General features: G+C 47.6%; 1 protein-coding gene across 2 annotated transcripts in view; it reads right to left on the bottom strand.

Moving 5' to 3' along the window:
* Positions 1-425: 425 nt before the first annotated feature.
* Positions 426-25078, bottom strand: part of MCC (MCC regulator of WNT signaling pathway) — a 533716-nt gene continuing 509063 nt past the window's right edge. For both annotated transcript variants that reach the window (XM_060418703.1, XM_027971442.3), the window contains 3 exons: positions 23961-24061; positions 7130-7252; positions 426-5327 (listed from right to left, as the gene is read on the bottom strand). In XM_060418703.1, the coding sequence (XP_060274686.1) occupies positions 5147-5327; positions 7130-7252; positions 23961-24061 (405 nt within the window). In that variant the 3' untranslated portion in view covers positions 426-5146. The remainder of the gene's footprint in view (positions 5328-7129; positions 7253-23960; positions 24062-25078) is intronic.

Genomic DNA, 25078 nt, shown 5'->3' with positions numbered 1-25078 from the left:
GAAAGTTACCAAGGTGTGTCACACTCTTAACTGTCAAAGGTACTTTGCTTTGACGATGAGAACTGACATCTGACAGACACCATGCAGAGCTGCTCACCATCCTTCTTTATAGTCATGGATGACCTTCCAGCTCACAGTTAGATTTCCTCTTTCAGTCATTTTTTAAAAAGGAAAAAAGATCTGGATCCTTCGAGAGGTACTAACTCCCTATTCAGTCCAGGTCTGGAAAGGTGGCCCATAGAAATCAGTGACAGATGGTGATGATTTCTTTGGCTCTTGGCTGTCTTGACCAGTACAGTCTGTCTAGTTTCCTGCTCTGATGAGGGCTCTCGATGTAACTACCAAACCTGTGATGTTTGACATTAAATGTTAGTATTGCAGAAGGAGAGTCATACCCTTCAATGAATACAGGTCAAAGTACATTATGGAATTAGAATTATTTATTCAGAATATAAGAATGTTTGTAAAATATTATAAATGTCTCTATAAATAAATGGAGTTTTTATTTAAAAAACAATTTTATATCAAATAAGACAAAGCTGTTTTACAGCAGCTAAAACTAAAGGCATCTGGAAACATTTAAAGCATACAAGTGAAGAATCTAAAAAATTACAAGGTATGGTACAGTGTTAAGTGTCAACCTTAAAGTGAGATTCTAATACAGTAGAACAATACTGACAAATGCAGACTCGGTCACATGTGCTTCAGTAACTGACAGTACATTCAGGCGGCTTAAAAGCACATTTTCAAATAATAGGAAACTAAAATCACATGCGAAGCAAGTCTTAACAATGTCTAAGAACTGATTAGGAGTAGAAAAGTGAACACGCCTCATCCTCTTTGCATTGGGTTCAAACAGAAGCAGATGATATTGGGGCTCCCTTTCACCTGGCCATCCACGGGCACTGTGAGTGAGTACCCCACAGAACGTTTTCCACATGGATTAGATTCGCAGAACGGTGCAGAAGTGAGCAGTAGAATGAATAAGCAGGTCATGAATATGAGGGGATTTTGTCTCTAGCTTGCTCTGTACTGCTGAGCTGATGTTTCCGATGATTAGTGGATGAGTGGTTTTTGTACCAACCTTGACTGGAAAAAATCAGTGCTACTGGGCCAAGGGTGTGATTATCCAGTAGCAGTTGCTGTTACTGGGATGGAAAGCTTTCTTGGTCACATGCAGAATCTCACTCAGATGCAGTGTGAGAGTTTATGCTGTGTACCCCTTCACCAAAAGCAGTTGTCTGTATGCAAATGTTCCTTTCTCCACAGAAGGATTAGGGGAACAAGAATGTGTGAACAGCTGCCGTTCAGCTTGTACCCTTTTCCAGTTCCTTAATATTTTAACGGCCACTGAGTGCTTACATTAATTGATGATTCTGGTGCCAGTTCTGGAAAATTACCATATGGCAGCCTGAGGCATTCATTTACTAGTGAATACAAACTTCAGAAAGGTAACTTCAGGTATGAGAAACAGGAATTTAGAAGGTGACAAGTTCAGCGCTAAACTACAGTCTGGCCTGTGTGAACATGAGATCTGAGTTAACTAGAATAGGATTTGGGTAGACTTAAATGAGAAGACATAATTTGTGTTTTGTAACAAGTGAAGCCTCTAAGCCTCAGAGAAAGGTTATAATAGTATCTTTGCTGTCAAATAGGCCATTCCGCTGGAGAAATAGAAAAATAATTGTTACGTGATTTTTTTTCAGAATTTTTTATAGTGTTACCAAGCGGCCCCTTGGTGCAGAAAAAATGATGTTTCTCATGCTTCTTTCCCTCCCACAGAATCTTTGGCAACCCTATGGGATGCATCCTAATTAAATTCAGTTCGGAAATTGCAGTCGTCAGAATTCTTTCCCCTTTTGACTTCTAAAAACTGTCTAATTAAAAGCTGTTTGCTGTACTTAGAAATAGGTGCGGCTGTAAACTTAGGAAACATGATCTTTTTACTTCATACCTTCATGGATGAGACAGACACATTTCCAGCTATGCATTTGCAAATAATTTATGGGAAAAGCTTATGACTTTAAATTAGAAATCATTAATAATACAAGTGGGTAACTTCTATAGTCTTTACTTCACTTAAAACACAAGCATGGCACCCCAACTCGTGAGAGCTTTAAGATATTTAATAGAATTTAAAAATAACTGGAGGATAATTTCTGTGGGCCATAGGAAACAATTTATGCCATGGGTAACTATGAGGCTTTTTTTTTTTTTTTCACTTAAAATAGTAATCTGTATGCTGGTGGGAACTAGGCCACTTACCGGTGATTTCAAGATTTCTTGAAACAGTAGATTCTTTGCTGTCCTCATCCTAAAAAGAAAGTCTCCTTGGCTCTAACGCGCACTGCCTCCCAGAGTAGGAGAGCGTCCCGTCTCCGGGGTCCCTGTAAAGCTTGGCTGCAGAGGCTCAGAGGAAGACTTCCTAAGTTACACATCACCTCGCAAGAGAATTAACCAACTATGTTTTAACTGGCACTTAGTTTTGTTTTTTTAAATTGTGGCATGCCAGCAGATGGGAGTGAATATACAACAGTTAATTACCTGCATGGGCAGTGATAAAATGTTTGTGAGGTAGGGCGAGCATGAGAAATCCCAACCTTAAGATACAGTCGTAACTTTTGGCATCATCTCAAAAGGGGGTCTTACTGCCTGCCAGCCCATGGCAGTTTAAGTAGCTGGTGCACGAGGGGTTTGGCAGAACATCAGAGCCATTTGATCGGCGCAGGTGTTGATGGCACTACAGCTCCAGGCAGAAGTCTCTCTCTGAGAGAGTCTGCCTCAGTGTAGCAGTGGGAAATTGTACTCCAGCGGGACTGGGAAGTGGGTTTTTTCTTCTCATGCCCATTTCTCTTAAGAGCCAGAGATTGTGCTCTGTATTTAAACGATTAAAAATAAAAGTCTGAACATTTTTAATGGCTCGTTCAAGTTAGATAATGAGGATCATTGTTTACGTCTGATGGAGATGTGTATATAAACGTGCTCCTATTTAGAAAGAATAAATCAGGTTGTAAAAGAAAATGATCCAGGCACCTGCAATCATTTATTTCATCTATGCCATTTTAGTTAGCCTTGCAATTAGTATAATAACCAAGTGCCCGTGAGCTCACCTTCAGCAAGAGTCTTGGGGAGTATGTGAAGAATACAAGGAAAGGTAATCAACTATTTAATAGCTTTTATTCTACACATTTATAAAAGTAACAGTTTTGCCAGGGAAAGTGTTCACCCAACCAGTATTATGTGGAAATATAAACTCAAAATGAGCTAAGTAGGGTCAGTAATGCTGGGGCTCTTAACATAGGAACTGAGGCTTCCCGTCTGGGATGGGTTCCAGGACTCTGGAAGAGCAGGCTCTCTTTTCCCTTAGAGCGAGAATGGTAGGTAGAGGTTCTGCGACGGCACCCTTTGCAGCGGTGGTGAGAATGAGAGCCTCCCATCTCTGACACCTGTTCCCTGCCCTGCGCAGCCCAGTTTGCTTCGGGAACATGTTTCCCCTGGGCAAGTTGGAAAAATGGGGAAAACCATGATTTCATCTGTTACACTTTTTTTCTAAAAACACACTTTTGGTCATTACATTTTCCTTGTAATGAAACTATCCAAAGAGTGAAAACTGACTTAATGTCACAAGAACGAAGTTTACCTTATCTATAACAGAACAAGCTGGTGGGGCCCTTCGCAGTGACCAGAGCACCCGAGAGCTGGGCCTGAGGCCAGCTGATGATGACTGTTCGAAGACGGGGTGGCCTCGCTGCTGGCCTGAGGCAGGACGGCGCTTCCTGGGGGGAATGCTTGTACTCTGCCTTGGCAGACGGTGGCTGGGGTGTCCTTCCCTGTCAGACTGAAGGCTGTGGAATCTGCGTCCTGCCTCCGAGAACAGCTCACTGACACCGAGACGTGAATGCAGAAATCTGGTCGTAAGCAGATCTTTGAACATCTTTCTTCTAAGAGACTTCGAGTGGGTCTTCAGGAGAAATGGCAAGTGGTCCTTTAAAATGTATGTCAGTCTAGGGTGGTGACAACTGAAAAACTGCAACGGGGACATCACCGTAGAAAAGGGATGAAGAGTTGATTTTCAAACGGAAGACCTTCCTGAAAGAATTCAGGTACTTTGGTCCTGCCCGGTCCTGTCACCATTTTGCTATAGCTGACACCCGCGGAATCACCATCTGCCACCCATTGCCATGTTTCTGGGGGATAAGAGGAGGCCGCCTCAGCTTTCCCTTGCCCGCTGCCCTTTGGAACAGCAGGGGCGCACTCAAACTGGTGCCACAGTAGCAGTCTCTTCAATAGGTGGATCAGCTGCAGAGCATTTCCCTCGAGAGAGAGGCAGGTCTGAAGCCATCAGTATGTTCAGGTTGGGGAGCTTTGATTCGTGGAGAACAGCAATTCTGTGGTGCCTCTGCTCCTGACAGTGTAGGTCCCTGACACGGATCAACAGGACTCTCTCAGCTGTTAGTAAGGCGGCACTGGGACAGGGAGGTTCCTGTCTAAAGAGCGTTCCCTGCCCGTCCCTGCCGCCACTCTGAGGTCAAGGAGATCAGACCCAACTGCTCTACCTGTAGCCTCAACATACGAGGGACTGGAAGGAACACCTACGTGCCATCTGCCTGTGATAACCTCCTGGAACACCTCTGAGTGACAGCCACCTCCTGAAGAGTTGATACCTGGGACTTAAAAACCAAAGCCTGGTTGCAGGAAACGAAGCAGCAGCTCTTCTCGATGCGGAGCACTGCCTCCCCTCCGCCCCCACCGCCCCCACCAGTTCTCCCTAGAAGGAGAAAGGAGAAATGTGGGATGCCTGAGGTAAGGCTGCAAAGACTGGAAAATCAAACAGATGATGCCTGGACTATACCGCGGATACAGAAAATGTGGGCGAGGGACAGAGCCAGTGCTGAGAGCAGCAGGAAGCCCTGCGGAGCCAGTGCGCGGGGCAGGAGTCCCCACGCCGCCCCCAGCCCAGGAGGGGAGGGGGCCTTTGGGGGACAGTCTACACCGGCTCAGCGGGGCCAGCTGCCCCGAGGCTGAGTCCAGGGCGCCTCCCTGCCAGGAGTGCCAGCCCACCTGCCAGCCTTCCCCCTCCTCCCGACAGGTCCCATGACTGCTAGCCTCTAGCTTCACGGACAGAACCGTGGCGCTCAAGTGCCAACTACAGTGATGTTTCGTTGGTGTGAGGTCTGGAGTTCTCCTCCTCCAGCAGAGCTATTCTTTGCTTGAGCATCCTCACTTGGGTCTCGTGTCTCTCCACCATGGCCATCATCTGAGACTCCAGTTTCTTCAGTTTGTTTTGATGCTTCTTCTTTGCTTTCTCATAGGCAGCCACCAGGTTGCTATGTGGGCACAGAGGGGAATGGGAATGAAGGCTTATCTTAAGTAGCACTGAGACGCACACGCACACTGGGTGACTGGGTCTGGTAAGTACCACTCTGGCCGCTGGGCCTCCGAAATAAGAATTTGAAATCAGGTGGGTAGCATTTCAACGCTTGGGCTCTCCTGGGGGCTCAGTGGCAAAGAATCCACCTGCCAGTGCAGGAGACACAAGGTCAATCCCTGGGTTGTGAAGATCCCCTGAAGGAAATGGCTACCCGCCCCAGCTTTCTTGCCTCAGAAATCCCATGGGCAGAGGATCCTGGTGGGCTGCAGTCCATGTGGTCGAAAACATCCACACGACTCAGCAGCTTAACAAGAAGGGTCGCAGCACTCACGGTCACTCAGGTCTTGACCTGACCACAGTGAACTTAGCCTGACTGCTAGAGGCTCGTCTCTTAACATTAAGCAGGGTTTAAAACCCAGCAGTCCACACTAACCACATCCAAAATAGATGAGCTGAAATGGTAGCTGAATTGTAACAATCTGTCATGAAAATACAAGTAGTAGGTCTGTTGCCGTTCCATGGCTGCTTACGATCCGTTGCAACGCTGCAATCTTAAGTCACCGCCATAGCTTGAAGACAGACAGGCCCCAGCAGCTGTCCTTGATGCTGTGGCTGACGGACTCAGTGCTCACAGGCCGTGAACTAATGCTGCCAGCCAAACCCAGGTCTCTGGGGGATAGGGCAGGGGCTGAGCCCAGAGCTAGGTAAGTCCCCATACCCTGTTCTGTGCTTAGTCATGTCTGACTCTCTGTCACCCCAGGGACCCACCAGGCTCCTCTGTCATTGGGGATTCTCCAGGCAAGAACACTGGAATGGGTAGCTGTTCCCTCCTTCAGGGGATCTTCCCAACCCCAGGAATTGAACCTGGATCTCCTGCATTGCAGGCAGAGTCTTTACCACCTGAGCTATCCAAGACCCCCCCACCCCTACTCCCCACCCTCTCTGGTCCAAAACAGCACTCCACCTCCCTTCTGTATGCTGTCAGCTTCTCAAAGCCCAGGACTCCCAAAGCCTTCTGAAGGGAAATGTGAGGTCCTTTATTTCTATGTGAAGCTGGGTTTTCTTAGAATGTTTCAAACACACTGCCTGTGGAAGCAGCTGGGAGAATCCAGCTGTCTTCTATTAAAACAGATTAAAAACATTTGCAAAATTGTAAAAACAGTGCCCCTCTTCTAATTACTTTCGGGAAAACTGATTTTTAAAATAAGTGTCATTTGTGTTACATTTAGTGAGTTGGGTTTTTTTAATTTGGTAAATGAATAAAACCTTTAGAAGTCTCATTTGAGAAGCTAATAGACAAATTTTATTGATAAGTTAATTTGAAAGAATAAAGCTCTAAGGTCCTCTCTTTTTTTTTTAGTGTAAAGGTGTCATGAGCCTGAAAGGTTTGAGGCTCCCATCTTAGAGCATTGCTTCCTGAAGTACCCCACCTGATTCCTGAATGCTGCTCAAATAAAACATTCTGTAGCCAGTTTCGTTTGGAAAATGCTGGCTTAAACCTAGGCTGATTTTTGTTTTAATTGTATGACTTCTCAGAACCTCTTCTACATGAAGGGCTAAGAGGGGACCACAGTTGGCTGCATCTACCATCCTTAGAGAGGACTCCTCAGGTTTCTGTGGAGCATCGGGAGGTGGAGCCCTAGGGAGGAATGCGCTCCAAGGAGGCGGCAGAGGACACACCATTGTCCACAGTCAATTCCCAGCAATTATGGTGCGTAAGTCCAAGAACCACTTGGATTATAGACAGTGAGGTTGTACCTGTTGGCTCGCTTTAGGTCATTAACAAACTCTGCTGATTGCTGGTGTCGTATTTCACTGCTCTTTGTGAGTCTTTCCAAGGCACTCACCAACTCTTGAACTCTGGCCTTTAACTTCTTCTCTCTGTATCAAGGAGAGACGAAGCACGCCATTTAGTAACGGAGATGATGGACTGGGCTGCTGCCCTGACGGAGGCAGAGTGGAGCATGACTTTGCTCAGGACTCCGGCCTTTGGACTGGGCACAAAGAGGAGAGGGCACAGGAGCCCAGCACCTCGCTGCTGTGTTCCTGAATGCCCTTCAGAAAGGTTCCGGAAGGCTGGGGTCGGCTCTTTTTTAATGATAGAGACCTTTAGAGCTGTGTGTGTTGCAAAGGAACAATACAGGAAGTTTCTCATCTTCCAGGTGAGGAGACAAGTTCCTGGAGAAGTTCCTCTGGGTAGACCCGAGCCAGTGGGCCAACAGAGTGCAGCCTGCCCACAGAACCCGGGCCTGCGCTCAGGCCCTTTTCCAAGCTGCTCAGCATCTCCCGAACCCCTGGGGGCTTGAGAGTACACAGCTGGCCTGGGCACTACCTGGGCCAGGCCCTCAGTCAGTGAAACCAACACGAGCCTACCTTGAAAAGTAGAAAAAGGTGGTTCTCTGTGAAAGTCCTTGATCACATTTTCCACATTTAAAAAGGATGGAAATTAAACTTGCACTTTCATTCGACTCCCTCTACTCCTTGGCTTCAAGTCTGGTGGGTCTTTATTATGACAGTGACCCGAGGTAACGGATTTGGGCGGTGTGGGGTGCCCCATCGGGTTATTGCCCTCTTCTCCCTCCTACGAGAGGAGGACACAGGCAGGGGGCTGGGACTGACCACCGTCCTCCTCCCGAGGCCCCCGGCTCTGGCACAGTGTCACTCTGTCTGCGGCACACTTGGCACAGATGAGCACAGCCTGTGTGATCGGGTCAGCAAGCTCCCCACTGGCACGTAGGCTCCAGGATGGCAAGGACCTGATTTGGCTTGTTCCACAGTGTATCCGCAGTGCCATGCCTGAGAGAGTTTCACAGGGGCAAAAGTGAAAACAAATCACTGGAGGTATCTGGTGCCTTGGAGCATATCAGGTAACCAGGATTTATGGAAGACACTCCTCTAAGAAAAACCCACGGGTGAATGAGGAATGTAGATGAGCACAGTGAGTCTGGAAGGCAGTTTGGCAGCATCTAGCAGGATGAAAAAGGAACACATCCCTTGACTAAGCAACTTCTAGGGATTTTAGAGAAACAGGAGATTACAGTTGGATTCACTTCCGCACTGCTTACAATAGATAAGAATGGGAAACAACCAGGGAGCTGGTTAAGGTACGATCTGCTTTCGCTTCTGTTAAAATGCTCACTGTTAATCAAAAATGCAGGCTGATATGCCCTGGAATAGAAAGGCATCTGAACACTGTCAAGTGAAAAGGGTGAGTTCTGTTGGATGCCACAAGTTTGCAGAAAATGTGAATGTCTGCTGCACTGATAGCGGACTAAAAGGCTGAATGCTCACCGGTGCTGACTCCTGCAGACGGCATGGGGCACTTCCATCTTCTTCTCAGGTGGTTTGAAATGTTCCCAATTCTGGATGCTTTTGTAAAGTGTAAGATGGGTGTGTGGGGGTCACCTTGAGGGGGTGGGCTGTCAGGAGCTCTGGGTTCAGCCATGGTTCACCCCTCCTGGCTTTTCAAATATCTGATCTTTTACTTGTCTGCCCCCAGCTACTCTAAGTGCAATTCCAGCTTCCCAAGTTCATTAATGAAGAAAGGTGTTGCTACACAAAAATCCAGGCCTACTTTTATGAGGATGGTGGGAGAAAGATATTTGAAAAAGTGAGCATCATACCCAGTGACTTCCTCCCACCGGCCCTGAAGAGAGCAGGAGCCTCCTGCAGAGCCTCCCTGTTAGTGCCTCCTGTTTGCTGAGGCTTCTGGGTCCTGGCAGCCACCAGGAATTTTTCAGATCTGGCTGCAGTTCCCACTGGGATCCTAGAGGCACCGTCTCCCACCATGGGGAGTGCGGCTCTTGCCTTGCTGCCCAAACCACTGCCTCAGCCTTGCAGGGCCCTCTGTCAAACCAGGGAAAGTTAGGAGAGCATGGAAGATCTGTCCCCTCGGCCCTCTGACTATAAAGAAGAGAGAATAATGATTTGTTTTACATTTTGTTACTGTTTTGATTCTTCTTTTATTCTAAAGTTGATTGATAGTGCAAAAGGGAAGAAGAAAATCATGAAGAGAATTTAATGTCTAACCATGAACTCAAATTGATAACATAAAACTGCCCAGGACAGTACCACTCCCTACGCGCAACCCCTACCCAGCTCCGGAGGAAGAGTGAGGATCTCCCAGCCTCCGCACAGCAAAGGGCTTCCTGCCCTGGAGCCTGCGGGCCAGCACCAATGAGGACAGGACCCAGGGAAGCAAGAGAAGCCTTCACTGACCCTCCGCAATCCTGGGGAGTGGGGGAGATGGTCAGGCTGGGGGTAGGAAGCCACATCTGGAAGCTAGGACCCCTCAGGCCTCAGGAAGGCAGACAGGAGTGAACTGTTCACTAGAACCGCAATGCTGATTTATTTCAAGCCACAAAGACAGGCTGAAACTCAAATCTAAAGCACGAGTTACTTTCTACTTGTGTTTGTTTGAATGAGGCAGCCGCCTCCAGTAAGAGCCATGCCTCCAGGGTTGCTCGTCTGGATTGAAACACTAAACTCTGTGCGGGAACAATTCCAGAGCCGCCTCATGCCAGCCTCCAAGGGTCAGGAGCCCTTTGAGTCCTTGAGACACAGCCAGTTTGAACTGCTGTAAATGTGCAGTACCCACTGGGGCTTTCCTGGTGGCTAAGTGCCAAAGAATCCATGTGCCAGTGCAGAGGACACAGGTTCAATCCCTGATATGCCTCGGAGCAAATAGGCCCACATGCCACAACTCCTGAGCGTGTGCACTGGAGCCCGGAGCCTCAGCTACGAAGCTCCGCTCCTGAAGCCCACACGCCCTGGGCCTGTGCTCCACAGTAAGACAAGCCCGCACAATGAGAAGGCCACACACAACAACTAGAGTAGCCCCTGCTTTCAACAACGAGAGAAAGCCCGCACGACCCAGTGCAGCCAGGAATAGGCTCAATATAAAAAAAGAATGTAAAATAACTAAAAATACTGAATATACATTAAAATGATATTATTGCTATTTTAGAATGCCCCTGCTTTTAATAGTTCTCAGCTACTAGAAAAGGCACATTACACATGTGATGTGGACAGGACTGCTCTAAAGCATGCGTCCATTGTAACAGTGCCAGGGTAGGTTTGGGTTGAGACCCAGGAATTAAACTTTTAAGAAGTGCTCCATGTGATCAAAACAGCATGCTATTAGCATAAAAACAGACATGTGATCAATGGAATAGAATAGAGAGCCCAGAAATAAACCCATGCATATATGGCCAGTTTATGACAGAGGAACCAAAAATATCCAACAGGGAAAGGACAGTTTCTTAGATAAATGGTCACAGGAGAACTGGATACCTACATGCGAGAGAATGAAACTGGATCACTGCCTTACATCATACAAAACAAAGTAACTCAAGTGTTAGATTAACGAGTAAGGCCGGAAGCCATCACACTCCTAGAAGAAAACATAAGCACCTTGATACCAATCCTGGTGATGGTTTTTTGAATCTGACAGCAAAAGCAAAGGCAACAATAGCAATTACAGAGCAATAGGGCTATATTAGATTCTTCTGTACATGAAACCAACAAAATGCAGAGTCTACTGAACGGGAGAAAATAGTTACAAACCATGTCTCTAATAAGGGGTGGGTTAGTACCCATAACACAAAGAATCCATACAACTCAATAGCAAAAAAAAAAAAAAAAAAAAACACCAACAAAAAACCCAGATTAAAAAGTGAGCAGAAGCTGGGGTTTGAATGGAAGAGGAAAAAAAAAAAGCATAAGGTCTGAATGGACATTTTTTCAAAGACAGAGATGGCTAACAGGCAATGTGAAAAAGATGCTCAACATCACTGATCATCACTGACCACAATGAGATACCACCTCACACTGGTCAGAATGGTTATTATTTTAAAAATAGAAGGACAAGAAATAACAGGTTTTGGTAAGGATACAGAGAAAAGGGAAACCCTGGGTACTGTTGGTGGGAATGTAAACTGGTGCAGCCACTAAGAAACAGAATGAAAGTTTCCCCAAAAATTAAAAATAAAACTTAACATGATCCAGCAACTCCACCTCTGGGTATGTACCCAAAGAAAATGAGATCACCGTCTTGGAAAGATACCTGCACCCTCCTGTCACTGCAGCAGCATTTACAATAGCCAAGATACGAGCACAACCTACGTGCTCATCAGTGGATAAACGGATAAGGATGTGGTTCAGTTCAGGTCAGTTCAGCCGCTCAGTCGTGTCCGACTCTTTGCGACCCCATGAATCACAGCACGCCAGGCCTCCCTGTCCATCACCATCTCCCAGAGTTCACTCAGACTCACGTCCATCGAGTCCGTGATGCCATCCAGCCATCTCATCCTCTGTCGTCCCCTTCTCCTCCTGCCCCCAATCCCTCCCAGCATCAGAGTCTTTTCCAATGACTCAGCTCTTCCCATGAGGTGGCCAAAGTACTGGAGCTTCAGCTTTAGCATCATTCCTTCCAAAGAAATCCCAGGGTTGATCTTCAGAATGGACTGGTTGGATCTCCTTGCAGTCCAAGGAACTTTCAAGAGTCTTCTCCAACACCACAGTTCAAAAGCATCAATTCTTCGGCACTCAGCCGCCTTCACAGTCCAACTCTCACATCCATACATGACCACAGGAAAGACCGTAGCCTTGACTAGACGGACCTTAGTCGGCAAAGTAATGTCTCTGCTTTTGAATATGCTATCTAGGTTGGTCATAACTTTTCTTCCAAGGAGTAAGTGTCTTTTAATTTCATGGCTGCAGTCACCACTTGCAGTGATCTTGGAGCCCCAAAAAACCAAAGTCTGACACTGTTTCCACTGTTTCCCCATCTATTTCCCATGGAGTGATGGGACCGGATGCCATGATCTTCTTTTTCTGAATGTTGAGCTTTAAGCCAACTTTTTCGCTCTCCTCTTTCACTTTCATCAAGAGGCTTTTTAGCTCCTCTTCACTTTCTGCCATAAGGGTAGTGCCATCTGCATATCTGAGGTTATTGATATTTCTCCCGGCAATCTTGATTCCAGCTTGTGTTTCTTCCAGTCCAGCGTTTCTCATGATGTACTCTGCATATAAGTTAAATGAGCAGGGTGACAATATACAGCCTTGACGTACTCCTTTTCCTATTTGGAACCAGTCTGTTGTTCCATGTCCAGTTCTAACGGTTGCTTCCTGACCTGCATACAGATTTCTCAAGAGGCAGGTTAGGTGGTCTGGTATTCCCATGTCTTTCAGAATTTTCTACAGTTTATTGTGATCCACACAGTCAAAGGCTTTGGCATAGTCAATAAACCAGAAATAGATGTTTTTCTGGAACTCTCTTGCTTATCGATGATCCAGCGGATGTTGGCAATTTGATCTCTGGTTCCTCTGCCTTTTCTAAAACCAGCTTGAACATCAGGGAGTTCACGGTTCACGTATTGCTGAAGCCTGGCTTGGAGAATTTTGAGCATTACTTTACTAGCATGTGGGATGAGTGCAATTGTGTGGTAGTTTGAGCATTCTTTGGCATTGCCTTTCTTTGGAATTGGAATGAAAACTGACCTTTTCCAGTCCTGTGGCCACTGCTGAGTTTTCCAAATGTGCTGGCATATTGAGTGCAGCACTTTCACAGCAGCATTTTTCAGGATTTGAAATAGCTCAACTGGAATTCCATCACCTCCACTAGTTTTGTTCGTAGTGATGCTTTCTAAGGCCCACTTGACTTCACATTCCAGGATGTCTGGCTCTAGATTAGTGATCACATCATCATGATTATCTGGGTTGTGAAGATCTTTTTGTACAGTTCTTCCATGTATTCTTGCCACCTCTTCTTAATATCTTCTGCTTCTGTTAGGTCCATACCATTTCTGTCTTTATCGAGCCCATCTTTGCATGAAATGTTCCCTTGGTATCTCTCATTTTCTTGAAGAGATCTCTAGTCTTTCCCATTCTGTTGTTTTCCTCTATTTCTTTGCATTGATCGCTGAAGAAGGCTTTCTTATCTCTTCTTGCTATTCTTTGGAACTCTGCATTCAGATGCTTATATCTTTCCTTTTCTCCTTTGCTTTTCGCCTCTCTTCTTTTCACAGCTATTTGTGAGGCCTCCCCAGACAGCCATTTTGCTTTTTTGCATTTCTTTTCCATGGGGATGGTCTTGATCCCTGTCTCCTGTACAATGTCACGAACCTCATTCCATAGTTCATCAGGCACTCTGTCTATCAGATCTAGGCCCTTAAATCTATTTTTCACTTCCACTGTGTATTTGATTTAGGTCATACCTGAATGGTCTAGTGGTTTTCCCTACTTTCTTCAGTTTGAGTCTGAATTTGGTAATAAGGAGTTCATGATCTGAGCCACAGTCAGCTCCTGGTCTTGTTTTTGTTGACTGTATAGAGCTTCTCCACCTTTGGCTGCAAAGAATATAATCAATATGGTTTCGTTGTTGACCATCTGGTGATGTCCATGTGTAGAGTCTTGTGTTGTTGGAAAAGGGTGTTTGCTGTGACCAGTGCATTTTCTTGGCAAAACAAGGATGTGGTACATGTAGAAAATGCAATATCACTCAGCCACAAAAAAGTGAAGTTTTGCCGTCTGCAACAACAATGGATGGACCTTGAGGGTATTATGCTATGTAGAGATAAGACAGAGAAAGACATACTGTATCTCATGTGTATGTGGAATATAAAAAACCAAAAAAAAAAAAACCAACAAAAAACCCCACAAATAACTCCCCAAAACAAGCTCACAGATTCAGAGAAGACTGGTGGCTGCCATAAGTGAGAGTTGGAGGTGGGCAAAGTGGGTGAAGGGGTTTAAAGGGTACACACTGAGGGTGTAGCGTATAATAGGGTGACTATACTTACTATTACTGTATTGTGTACTTGAAAGTGGCTAAGAGATCTTAAAAGAAATTTTTTGGTAACTGGGGACAGATGTTAACCAGACTTACTACGGTGGTCATTTTGCAATGCATGCAAATACTGAATCATCACTCTGCACCAGATACAGACATAATGTTACACGCCCAGTATACCTCAGTGAAAGAAGAATGCCTCAGATGATTTCTTCTTCTTGTGTAAATTTTGAAAACTGGTAAGGCAGCAGGGCTCTTTACCTGGGTCTACAGATGAATTTCCTGTTGTCTTGAACTCTGAATTTTTATGCAAAATTACATGCACAGCTTTCCTGAAGACCATACAGCTTTACTCAGATTTTCCAAGGATGACTTCAAAAATGCTATAAGCAGTACACTTCAACCATTCGTACCCTGTTCCTTGTAGTTTCTAATTCACATCTGCTGGGCTTTCAGTGAAGGATTTATGTGGCTTGTCTAGGTAATAAGGCTAAAAGGAGCGCTTTGATAGGCTGCATGCAGATGAGAAAGCGTGACATAAGCACTGCATGCTCCATCTGCCGCTTGAGTGGCAGTGCGTTCACAGTTCCCTGGAATGCCCAGGACTGTGCCGTCCTTGCCTTCTTTCTGGCCCGTAGTATAAGCCCTCACAATTATGAACCTTTACTGCTGGCTCCTGCTAGTACCACGAAAACCCACGTGTTCCAGCACACTTACAGGTTTCACTTAGAGGCCTTCCCAGCCCCTCACCCCTAAAAGGTTAATTTTGGTCACGAAAGGTCTTCTGAATCTTACTCTAGCCACAGGTGCTTTTTATCTATTTTAATGGAAGCACAGATTTGTTGGCAGAGGCATATACTCAGGGTATCTGAGGGGCGGATTCGCGGTGGAAGTTTGCAGGCAGCGAGCAAAGCCAGGCGGGCAGCCGGGCAGGGGATGGCCTCGCGGGCCGTGTGGTGAGGCTGTCCGTGGCCGGGAGTCTGCAAGCAGGGCTGCCACCGCCGCTGGGGATAGGGCAGGGGCTGGCACCGGCCAGGACGCCTTCCAGAGGCGTGCCCATCAGACCCAGCCTCAGGGAGTCGTGGCCACGGGGCCTGGCGTTTCTTGGTAATTGCGAGAATTGTCTCTGCGGTTCCTCCGCCTCACCTTCCATTTACTGGTCACCCCCAGCCAGGCCCCTATCTCCAGTGATAACCGTCCCGAGGCCACCGGGGCTCTGGGTGTCGCAGTCTGTCCCAGTCTGACCTGAAGCACCTTACCCCCCTCCCCTCAAGCCTGGCTTCCATCCCCCTTCGCCGGCCGTTCCCGGCATCTCCTGCCCCGGCTGCCTGTTCTCTGCACCTCTGCCTGCTGAGAGTATCTGGGACTTGGGCCTGGACTCTTTTATAGCCCACCCTTTCTTGCTTCTTTCCATTCCCATTTATTTTCCTAAAAACTACCTATGTGCTAAAAACTCCTGACTCATGGGTATCTTCAGTTCAGCAAATGGAACTGGACGGTCTGGCCCATCCATGCCTCTGCCCCTAGGGGTGTGTGGCAACACCTCTTGCCCAGCGGCTGACACCAGTCTCAGTTCAGCCCTAACCCCCCTTTCCCTCATCCTGTGTGTCCGCTTGGCCGCAGACCCCTACATGGGGGCTGTGCTTGTTGCCACCACCGGGTCCAAGCTGCCGCTGTTTCTCAGCCACCACTGGAGCCTCCTACTTGGTTTATCTGCTTCACCTTTGTACCCCATAGTCAAGTTCCCACAGAGCAGCCAGAGGAATTTTCTGATATGACAAATCGGATCATACTGCACTGCGTTGAGAATCAAGTCCACGGTCTTGCTTTGACTAAAGCCCTGCTTGACCCAGGCTTTGGAATCACCCTCCTCCTCGAACCCTGGAATCCTGTCCCTTCTCTGCCCACACCAAGCATTTTTTCCCAGAACAGAACCCTGTGCAGTCAGCCCCCTCTCCTTGGGATGAACTTCCTCCGCTACATTATATTTCCTCCTCCTTGTCTCAGCTTAAATGCCACCTCCTCAGAGAAGCCTACCCTGACCACCCATCTAAACAAATGTCCCAGAGTTACAACATCCCCGGCATCTTATTTCCCCCATTACTTATTGCAATCTCTATATATTTAAAATAAAATCTCTGCAGTGACTATGTTTCTGTTTATTTCCTTCATGGTAGATTGCCAGGAGAAATACCAATAACCTCAGATATGCAGATGACACCACCCTAATGGTAGAAAGTGAAGAGGAACTAAAGAGCCTCTTGATGAAGGTCTAAGAGGAGAGTGAAAAAGCTGGCTTAAAACTCAACATTCAAAAAATGAAGATCAGGGCATCCAGTCCCATCACTTCATGGCAGATAGATGGGTAACAATGTAAACAGTGATAGACTTTATTTTCTTGGTCTCCAAAATCACTATTGGATGGTGACGACAGCAATGGAATTAAAAGATGCTTGCTCCTTGGAAGAAAAGCTATGACCAACCTAGACAGCTTATTGAAAAGCAAAGACGTCACTTTGTTGACAAGTGTCCATATAGTCAAACTATGGTTTTTTCCAGTACTTGTGTACAGATGTGAGAGTTGGATCATAGGGAATTCTGAGCACTGAAGAACTGATGCTTTGAAACTGTGGTGCTGGAGAAGACTTTTGAGAGTTCCTTGGACAGCAAGGAGATCAAACCAGTCATTCCTAAAGGAAATCAACCCTGGATACTCATTGGAGGAACTGATGCTGAAGCTGAAGCTCCAATACTTTGGCCACCTGATGTGAAGAAGTGACTCACTGGAAAAGACCCTGATGCTAGGAAAGACTGAAGGTGGGAGGAGAAGGGGGCTACAGAGGATGAGACAGTTGGATGGCATCACTGACTCAATGGAGCAAACTCTGGGAGTTGGTGATGGACAGGGAAGCCTGGCATGCTGCAGTCCATGGGGTTGCAGAGTCAGACACGACTGAGTGACTGAACAACAACAGAGTGTCTATACAGTCTATACTACTCATCTTTTTAAAGAAAATCCAGCCAGCAGTAGTAGCTATCCTAACTCCTTTACAAGCATGAAGTTATTTAATTCTCACCACAAACCTTGGAGGGCAGTCCTGTTATTATTCTAGTTTTCTAGATGAGGCGCTTGAAGTGCAGCTGAAGAGATTTGCCAGTGACGCCTGTGGAGCTCGGATGCACTAGTGCTGTGCGTCAGCACGGTGCTGCAGTGTGCCAAGTCACGGAGAGCAGGCAGTGGAACAGGAGACTGGTGAAAAGCCCAGGCCTGCGGAACTAAGGAGGGGGTGTCCCGGATAAGGATGCTCTGCAGGTGTTGACTTGGGGTGAGTCTGCCTAGACTAGCAGCAAGATGGTGGCCCAGACCATGTTTCCTGCACATCTCGCCGCTGCCTTGCCCGTGCTACAGGGTCCTTTGATGTCTCCATCACTGCCTTTATGAGATCTGAGGGGAAGGCCTTCTCTCTCAGCTTTTGGAACATGGGGGAATGACAGAAAGATGAAGAAATCTCACTGACCCACCTCAACCCCTGGGATGAGAACTGGTGTTTCCCTTGGCCCTGTGAGGCCAGCTCTGGAGCTCAGCCATTTATTTACAAGGTAATGAACTTATAGGCACACCGTGTATTCCATTAACATCCTGTAGACCCCTGTGCATTTATGGAATTCTAAGCACAACCTCTACTGCCTGATTATAAATCAGCCACATAGGAAGCACCAGCAAGTGCAAGTTTAAGAAAACAGTACCTTTAAAAATAACGGTCCCACTAATGAAATGGTGATGATCCTGCCTGTGGCCTCAGCGGGGCTCCCTCTTTAACTGGTTCCCTCTTCATTTCAATCCAGTATGTGTGTGGCTCAGGAACAGTATTAATCCATAGCTGCTGGAACAGGGGGTCAAGGGGTACCATCAAGTCTGGAAGATTTCTAGAGCTGGGCAGACATTTTTTGGAACTCGGATGTGGATTTGAACTCCAGGAGGCTCCCTATGGTTTGCTCTAAGGCTCTCTTGACAACCACAGGCTCTGTGGACACTGATGGTGATGAGTGGTCTGTACCATCAGCGGCACAGAGAAGAGGTGCCTGAGGAACCTTCAGGAAGATGAGTGTCCAGCTGGAGGGGATAAGAAGGAGGGGTTCACAGCTTGAGAGAGATGGGGTTGGGTAGGGGGATAAAGCAAAGGGCATGCTCATGGAAAGATGAACTGTCTGGATGAATCTGGACCACAGATAACGTGTAGGGAAACATTTGAAATACAGGCCAAGAAGTTAAGTTAGGGACCTACATATGATACAAAGGTCACACCATGGAAGATCTATCTGCAGAGCCACATGATCAGGAGTATGATTTAAGGTGTTTTTTTGTGGGGGAACACAGGATGGAACTAATGGCAGAATGACCCATTGAGATGCCACTCTGATTTTGGAGGGGTTGAGGGCTAAATTCAGGAGGCAACGCAAACTTTATGGGAGAGATGGGGTTTTAAGGGGAAAAAACAATACTATCTGCTAATAAGAGGCAGACTTTGAAGTTTTTACATATAATAGGAATTCTGAAAAAGAGGCCAATTTCAAAGGGCAGGAGGAAACAAGATAATTTCTGTTTTGGACGTCCTGTTTTAAGGCTCTAGTCTATTCAGGGGAGATGTCCAGTGGGCAGAGAGAAATGAGGCTGAGATGGTTTAGGGATCACTTAGAAGGGACAGAGGCACGAGTCATACAGCTGGGTGAGTAACCCATGATTCCTGCACCCCTTACCCCCCACCCCACACCTCTCCTGCAGGGAGTGGAGGAGGGAAGGAGAAAGGGAAAGTCATGTTAGTCGCTCAGTCATGTCTGAATCTTTATGACCCTATGGACTGTAGCCTGCCAGGCAAGAATATTGGAGTAGGTTGCTGTGCTTCCTCCAGGGAATCTTCCTGACCGAGGGATTGAACCCGGGTCTCCTGCATTGCAGGTGGGTTCTGTACTGTCTGAGCTACCAGGGAATTGAGGGAAGGAGAGGCAGGCTCATAAGAAACAGCAATGATGTATTCAAAGAATCTGCCTGCAATGCAGGAGACCCTGGTTTGATTCCTGCGTCGGGAAGATCTGCTGGAGAAGGGATAGGCTGCCCACTCCAGTATTCTTGGGCTTCCCTTTTGGCTCAGCTGGTAAAGAATCTGCCTGCAATGCGGAAGACCTGGAATTGATCCCTGGGTTGGGAAGATCCCCTGGAGAAGGGAAAGGCTCAGTTCAGTTCAGTTGCTCAGTCGTATTCGACTCTCTGCGACCCCATGGACGGCAGCATGCCAGGCCTCCCTGTCCATCAACTCCAGGAACTTACCCAAACTCATGTCCACTGAGTTGGTGATTCCATTCAATCACCTCATCCTCTGTTGATCCTCTGTCGTCCCGTTTTCCTCCCGCCTTCAATCTTTACCAGCATCAGGGTCTTTTCCAGTGAGTCAGTTCTTCGTATCAGGTGGCCAAAGTATTGGAGTTTCAGCTTCAACATCAGTCCTCCCAATGAATATTCAGGACTGATTTCCTTCAGGACTGACTGGCTGGATCTCCTTGCAGTCCAAGGGACTCTCAAGAGTCTTCTCCAACACCATAGTTCAAAAGTATCATTCTTTGGTGCTCAGCTTTCTTCACAGACCAACTCTCACATCCATACATGACCACTGGAAAAACCATAGCCTTGACTAGACGGACCTTAGTCGGCAAAGTAATGTCTCTGCTTTTTAATGTGCTGTCTAGGTTGGTCATTGCTTTTCTTCCAAGGAGCAACCGTCTTTTCATTTCATGGCTGCTGTCACCATCTGCAGTGATTTTGGAGCCCCTGAAATAAAGTCTCTCATTGTTTCACCATCTATTTCCCATGAAGTGATGGGCCCAGATGCCATGATCTTAGTTTTCTGAATGTTAGAGTTTTAAGACAACTTTTTCACTCTCACTTTCATCAAGAGGCTCTTTAGTTCTTTGCTTTCTGCCATAAGGGTGGTGTCATCTGCATATCTGAGGGTATTGATATTTCTAAGTCTTCTGGCCTGAAGAATTCCATGGACTGTATAGTCCATGGGGTCACAAAGAGTCAGACATGACTGAGCAGCTCTCACTTTCAGGGCACACAAGAATCAATCAATAAATTTTATAGACAGGGAAGAGGCCCACACTCAATGGGTAAGCACCCCCCTGCCAGCACATGGAGTCCAGCGGAGAAAGCAATGGCGTGAGATTTCCTGGCGGCCTTGCTGTGTGACCTTGAGTGACCACTCAACCTTGCTGTCCAGACTCCCCGCCCCTGCTTCCTCTGCCTCATACAAGGGACACCACCTCCTCCTTGCCACCTCCTAAGCATGACGGAGAAACTGTCTGCTCCTCTCAGCTGTGCCTGGGTCCTCAAGGTAGGCTACACAAATACCACAGAAGTACAAGAAGATTCCTTTCTGAAAACTCCCTCTCCTGAGCTGCATAGGCAGCTTACTTCTCTGGTGGGAAGGCTGTTCAGTTATATTTTACTAGGAACATGAGCAAGACGGGGATCTGGGATGGAGAAAGGCTTTGCAGCACACAGCCTGTGCAGACAACAGGGGAGACTAGGTGCCCCGATTAGAAAACTCATGTGCAAGACAGGAAACCTGGTCATCCAGATGGGGTTTTATGGCAAGCCTGGAGCCAGTATCCCACAATAAGCGCTCACGGAAGTAGAGGGAACAAAATCAGACCAGATGGAAGTTAGACGGTAAATGTGTGACTGCATGAAGGCCTGGTTTTGTTCTAGACAGAAGAAGGTTGGGCGCAGACAGAGAGCAGGGTTGCAGGGCTGCAGCCGCTGGGGCAGGACAGAGACCAGGCAGCGACTGGAGCGTCACAAGGCCCTTCCCGGGGCTCCTGCCAGAATAGCCCACGCCAAGCCTCTGCCCCAGGTGGCACCAGTGGTAAAGAACCCACCTGCCAACACAGGAGATGTAAGAGATGCAGGTTTGATCCCTGGGTCGGGAAGATCCCCTGGAAGAGGGCGTGGCAACCCCCTCCAGTCTTCTTGCCTGTAGAGTCACAGACAGGAGCCTGGTAGGCTGCAGTCCACGGGGTCACAAGAGTTGGACATGAATAGTAACTTAGCACGCACAGCCTCTGCCCACCCCTCTACACACCCGCTTCAGTCCTGTTCCTGGGGCCCACAACTTCGGTGTTTGGAAGCATCATTTTCCAAAAAAGGAAAATGGCTGAAAATTCTGGGAGGAAACCCTTGACTGACTCAGCCACTAGCTTGGCGGTGATTTAACACCTTCAAGGAAGGTGGTAGTTTCCAGTTGACTTTTAAAAAGAGAAACACCCCAAACCTCAGTGCTTGGGCATCTATGTTATAAACCCTCATGAAATAATGATTCCCATTTCTAAGCTATGTATACAGTATAATTATGTTATTTTCCTTTTTCCTGTAGCCCTGTGGGTTCTTGCTTGGCTCCATATATCTGGGGCTTGATTAGAAATCCATGCTAACCGACTCAAGGCTGGCTATTGGAAATCCATTGTGGCTGACAGAACAAATGCAATCCCTTTAAGTTTAGTCAGCAGGATCTGCACCCTGCTTGTGCTAGCGAGGGCCTCTGAGGTTCGGGGATCTTGACAAATGCAGGGGCTTAGCTTACAGACACAGTATCCAAATGGTTCCCAGTTGGAAGTGGGGGGTGGTTTGCGTCCCTGGTTTCTGATGCAATCACATCATTAGGATTAGGTGAGGGTATTTTCTGCACAGCTTCTCTGTTCCCTCCTCAAGCAAAGCAATTACCATTTAACCACATGGCCAGAAGTGCTGGCAGTGTAGACACTGAGCTATTACAACTGGAAGGAAAGAGCGAAAGTGGTAGTGAGTCAATCAGGAGGGTAGTAAGGTTCCCTACAAGGCAGCGTTTGGGCCACCCTCAGCCGGAGGCTACACTATAAAATCAACAGCCCTGGCTGGCTCAAGACAGCGGCCTGAGCATGCACTGTAGCCTTCCCCTCCATTCCAAAGCCTCCCGAGTGATGGCAAACATACATATATTTTTTAATCCTAAAGAATGATGGAAACTAAGGAGCGTTCTTTGTCTGCCAGAAACCGTGAGCAATCATAAAAAAGGAAAGGCAGGAGACACCTGGGTCAGACACATAGCTTAGAGACCTCCGTCAGCAGGGAGGGACAGAAAGCGTGGAAGGCGAGCTTACAAGCCAGAGCCAAGTCACCAAGCTCAACTGTAAAGCTCACCTGTGAGGCAACAGTCAGTACAGCGGACAAGATATTAAGTATAAGTGTCCTCAGAAACGCAAGAAGATATCATCATTACGAGAGATGATAGATTTAATCAACAAAATACACCCAGCACATCAGTCAAACACCATGGTGGCTGTAGCGAGGGTATGCATTTGTTGTTCAGTCGCTCTGCCATGTCTGACTCTTGGGACCCCGTGGACTGTAGCCCGCCAGGCTCTTCTGTCCATGGGGATTCTCCAGGCAAGAAGACTGAAGTGGATTGGAAAGTGGACCTTAAGAACCTCCTCAGTTCAGTCGCTCAGTCATGTCTGACTCTTTGTGACCCCACGAACTGCAGCACGCCAGGCCTCCCTGTCCATCACCAACTCCTGGAGTTCACCCAAACCCATGTCCATCGAGTCGGTGATGCCATCCAGCCATCTCATCCTCTGTCGTCCCCTTCTCCTCCTGCCCCCAGTCCCTCCCAGCATCAGTCTTTTCCAATGAGTCAACTCTTCGCATGAGGTGGCCAAAGTACTAGAGTTTCAGCTTCAGCATCAGTCCTTCCAATGAACACCCAGGACTGATTGGAACCGCACTATTCAGAGGGCAGCCACAGCCATGTGAGCTACTGAATGCTCGACGTGCTGGCTCGTTTGAATCTGATGTGCAATAAGTATAAATGTACTAAATTCACAATAGATTTTGAAAGTTTAGTAAAAAAAAAAAATTAGAAGAAAATTTTCCAAAAAAGAATTAGAAAAATTAGAAGAAAGAATATCTTTTAGAGACATGGATTTATATTTTGAAATATTTTGGAAGTACTGAGTGAAATACAATATGTTATAAAAGTGGATTTTAAAAAACATGGATCCTAGAACCTTTAACATTACGGTGTGATTTGCATTACTTTTCTGCTGGACAGCCTTGCCCTAGAACTGAGTGCAAGGGTGGGGAGAGGATGAAAAGTCAGGATATGGAAGACAGGTCTAGAAAGGACAGAGAAACAGCCACAATAGAGGAAAACGCCCGGAGGTAAATAAACTGAGGCTGTCTGAGTGGAAAGAGACCGAGATGGCGAGGCAGGTATCCTCATTGAAGGTGGAAACAAGGTAAAGACGTCTGTTTGTTTTCTCTTCAGTCAGCTTAATTATCTTTATATTCGAGGAATATGCTATATGTATAAAGCAGCCAAAGAAACTGTTAAAAATTCCCTAAAGAGCCAACAGAATTTACCTGCAATATTCCATCCCAGTGAAACCAAAAGACGCCTATTTCGACTGCCACTGTTTAACACAGTCCTGAGATTCTAGCCAGTGCCACACCACAACGGAAGGGTGAAGAAGCAGACCCTTTCTGTCTGCAGGTGGCATCACTGGATATATTTTCCTCTTGCACTCACCCTTCTGGCCTGCAGGCCTGCATGAGAAGGCGGTACGGGGCCTCCTTCCTCCCAGGCACCTGTGATACTCCTGACAAGTGGCGTCAGCAGCTGGGAGAACCGACCCCAGCCATCGCCCTTGCATACACCATTACCCCTGGAAGAAACTGCCTCTCTGGGCGGCGGGCTGGGTGCTTACCGACGGATGGCGTTCGTGAACTCTGTGGCCAGCTCGCTGTCACCGCATGCCGTCCGCAGTTCGGCCAGGGACAGGGCAGGGGAGGCGGTGTCCGGACACTCCTGAGGACGCAAAGCACCGGGTCAGGCCTGCGGCTGAGCCGAGGGTGCCGCTGGCAGAGCAGGAGGCTGCCCCATGTCCCAAGCACTCACGGGCACCCAGGTCACACACACGAGTTCCCTCATCTGACCACCGTGATGGCCTTCTGCAGTGGACACTGTCAGTGTCCCCTCCTGGCCAAGGAGGACACCAAGGCTCAGGGAAGTGATGCTGTCCTGAGTCACTGCCAGGACCCGGTGGAACCGGGATGCCCACTCAGGCCAGCGCTCCTCACGCAGGAAAGATGCGTGGGAAACATACATACTTGTGTGGTCCCTCCCCAACCCCACACCCTCCGGGGAGAAACCTGGTCTCCTCTGGATTCAGGGGCTTCACTGGGTCCAGGTAATCATCTAGAAAACCCAGGAGAAGGGAAGGAAAATGGAAGTGTGTCTTGGCATCAGACAGGAATTTTGACGTCACCTAACCCAACTCCTCCTGTTTAACAGATGAGGACACGTGAGAGCCTTTAGAGAAGGCCTAAACCCAGTGTAGAGCACAGTTCATTTATAACACCGTGATTGTGCCCATTTGAGCGACCCACTGTCTGCATACAGACGGAGGGCAGCTGCTCTGCTGTGGAATAAACAGAGGGGGACAGTGCTCATCTGATAATCTGCTCAGCAGACATTTCCTGAGGATTTACTACAACCCAGGCTCCAGAAGAAAAAGCTGTGACCTGTTACTCAAGACAGAATGTAGACAGAAGGCTGCATCTCAGTGGGTGAGCGCTCCAAGGGGTCAGGGGCCCAGGGCTGGAAGTCCAGTTGACAGGAGGCACGAGGGCGCCTCTGCCTGCCCACATAGATGCACCACACCCCCCAGGGCTCGGGAGGAGAGCACTGCATTTGAGCTCTCCTCCGGCCCCCAGCTCTGCTCTCTTCCCTCCGCTCCACCTGGCGTCTTGCAGCCCTGAGCCGCCACTGACCAGCTTTGCAGTCTCTCCAGAGTCCAACACCCTCTGTGAGTACATTGACTCC

Source organism: Ovis aries, chromosome 7 (assembly GCF_016772045.2).
Source record: "Ovis aries strain OAR_USU_Benz2616 breed Rambouillet chromosome 7, ARS-UI_Ramb_v3.0, whole genome shotgun sequence".
Classification (NCBI taxonomy): domain Eukaryota; kingdom Metazoa; phylum Chordata; class Mammalia; order Artiodactyla; family Bovidae; genus Ovis; species Ovis aries.
Note: the sequence above shows the minus strand (reverse complement) of the source record. Positions and strands in the feature narration are given on the sequence as shown.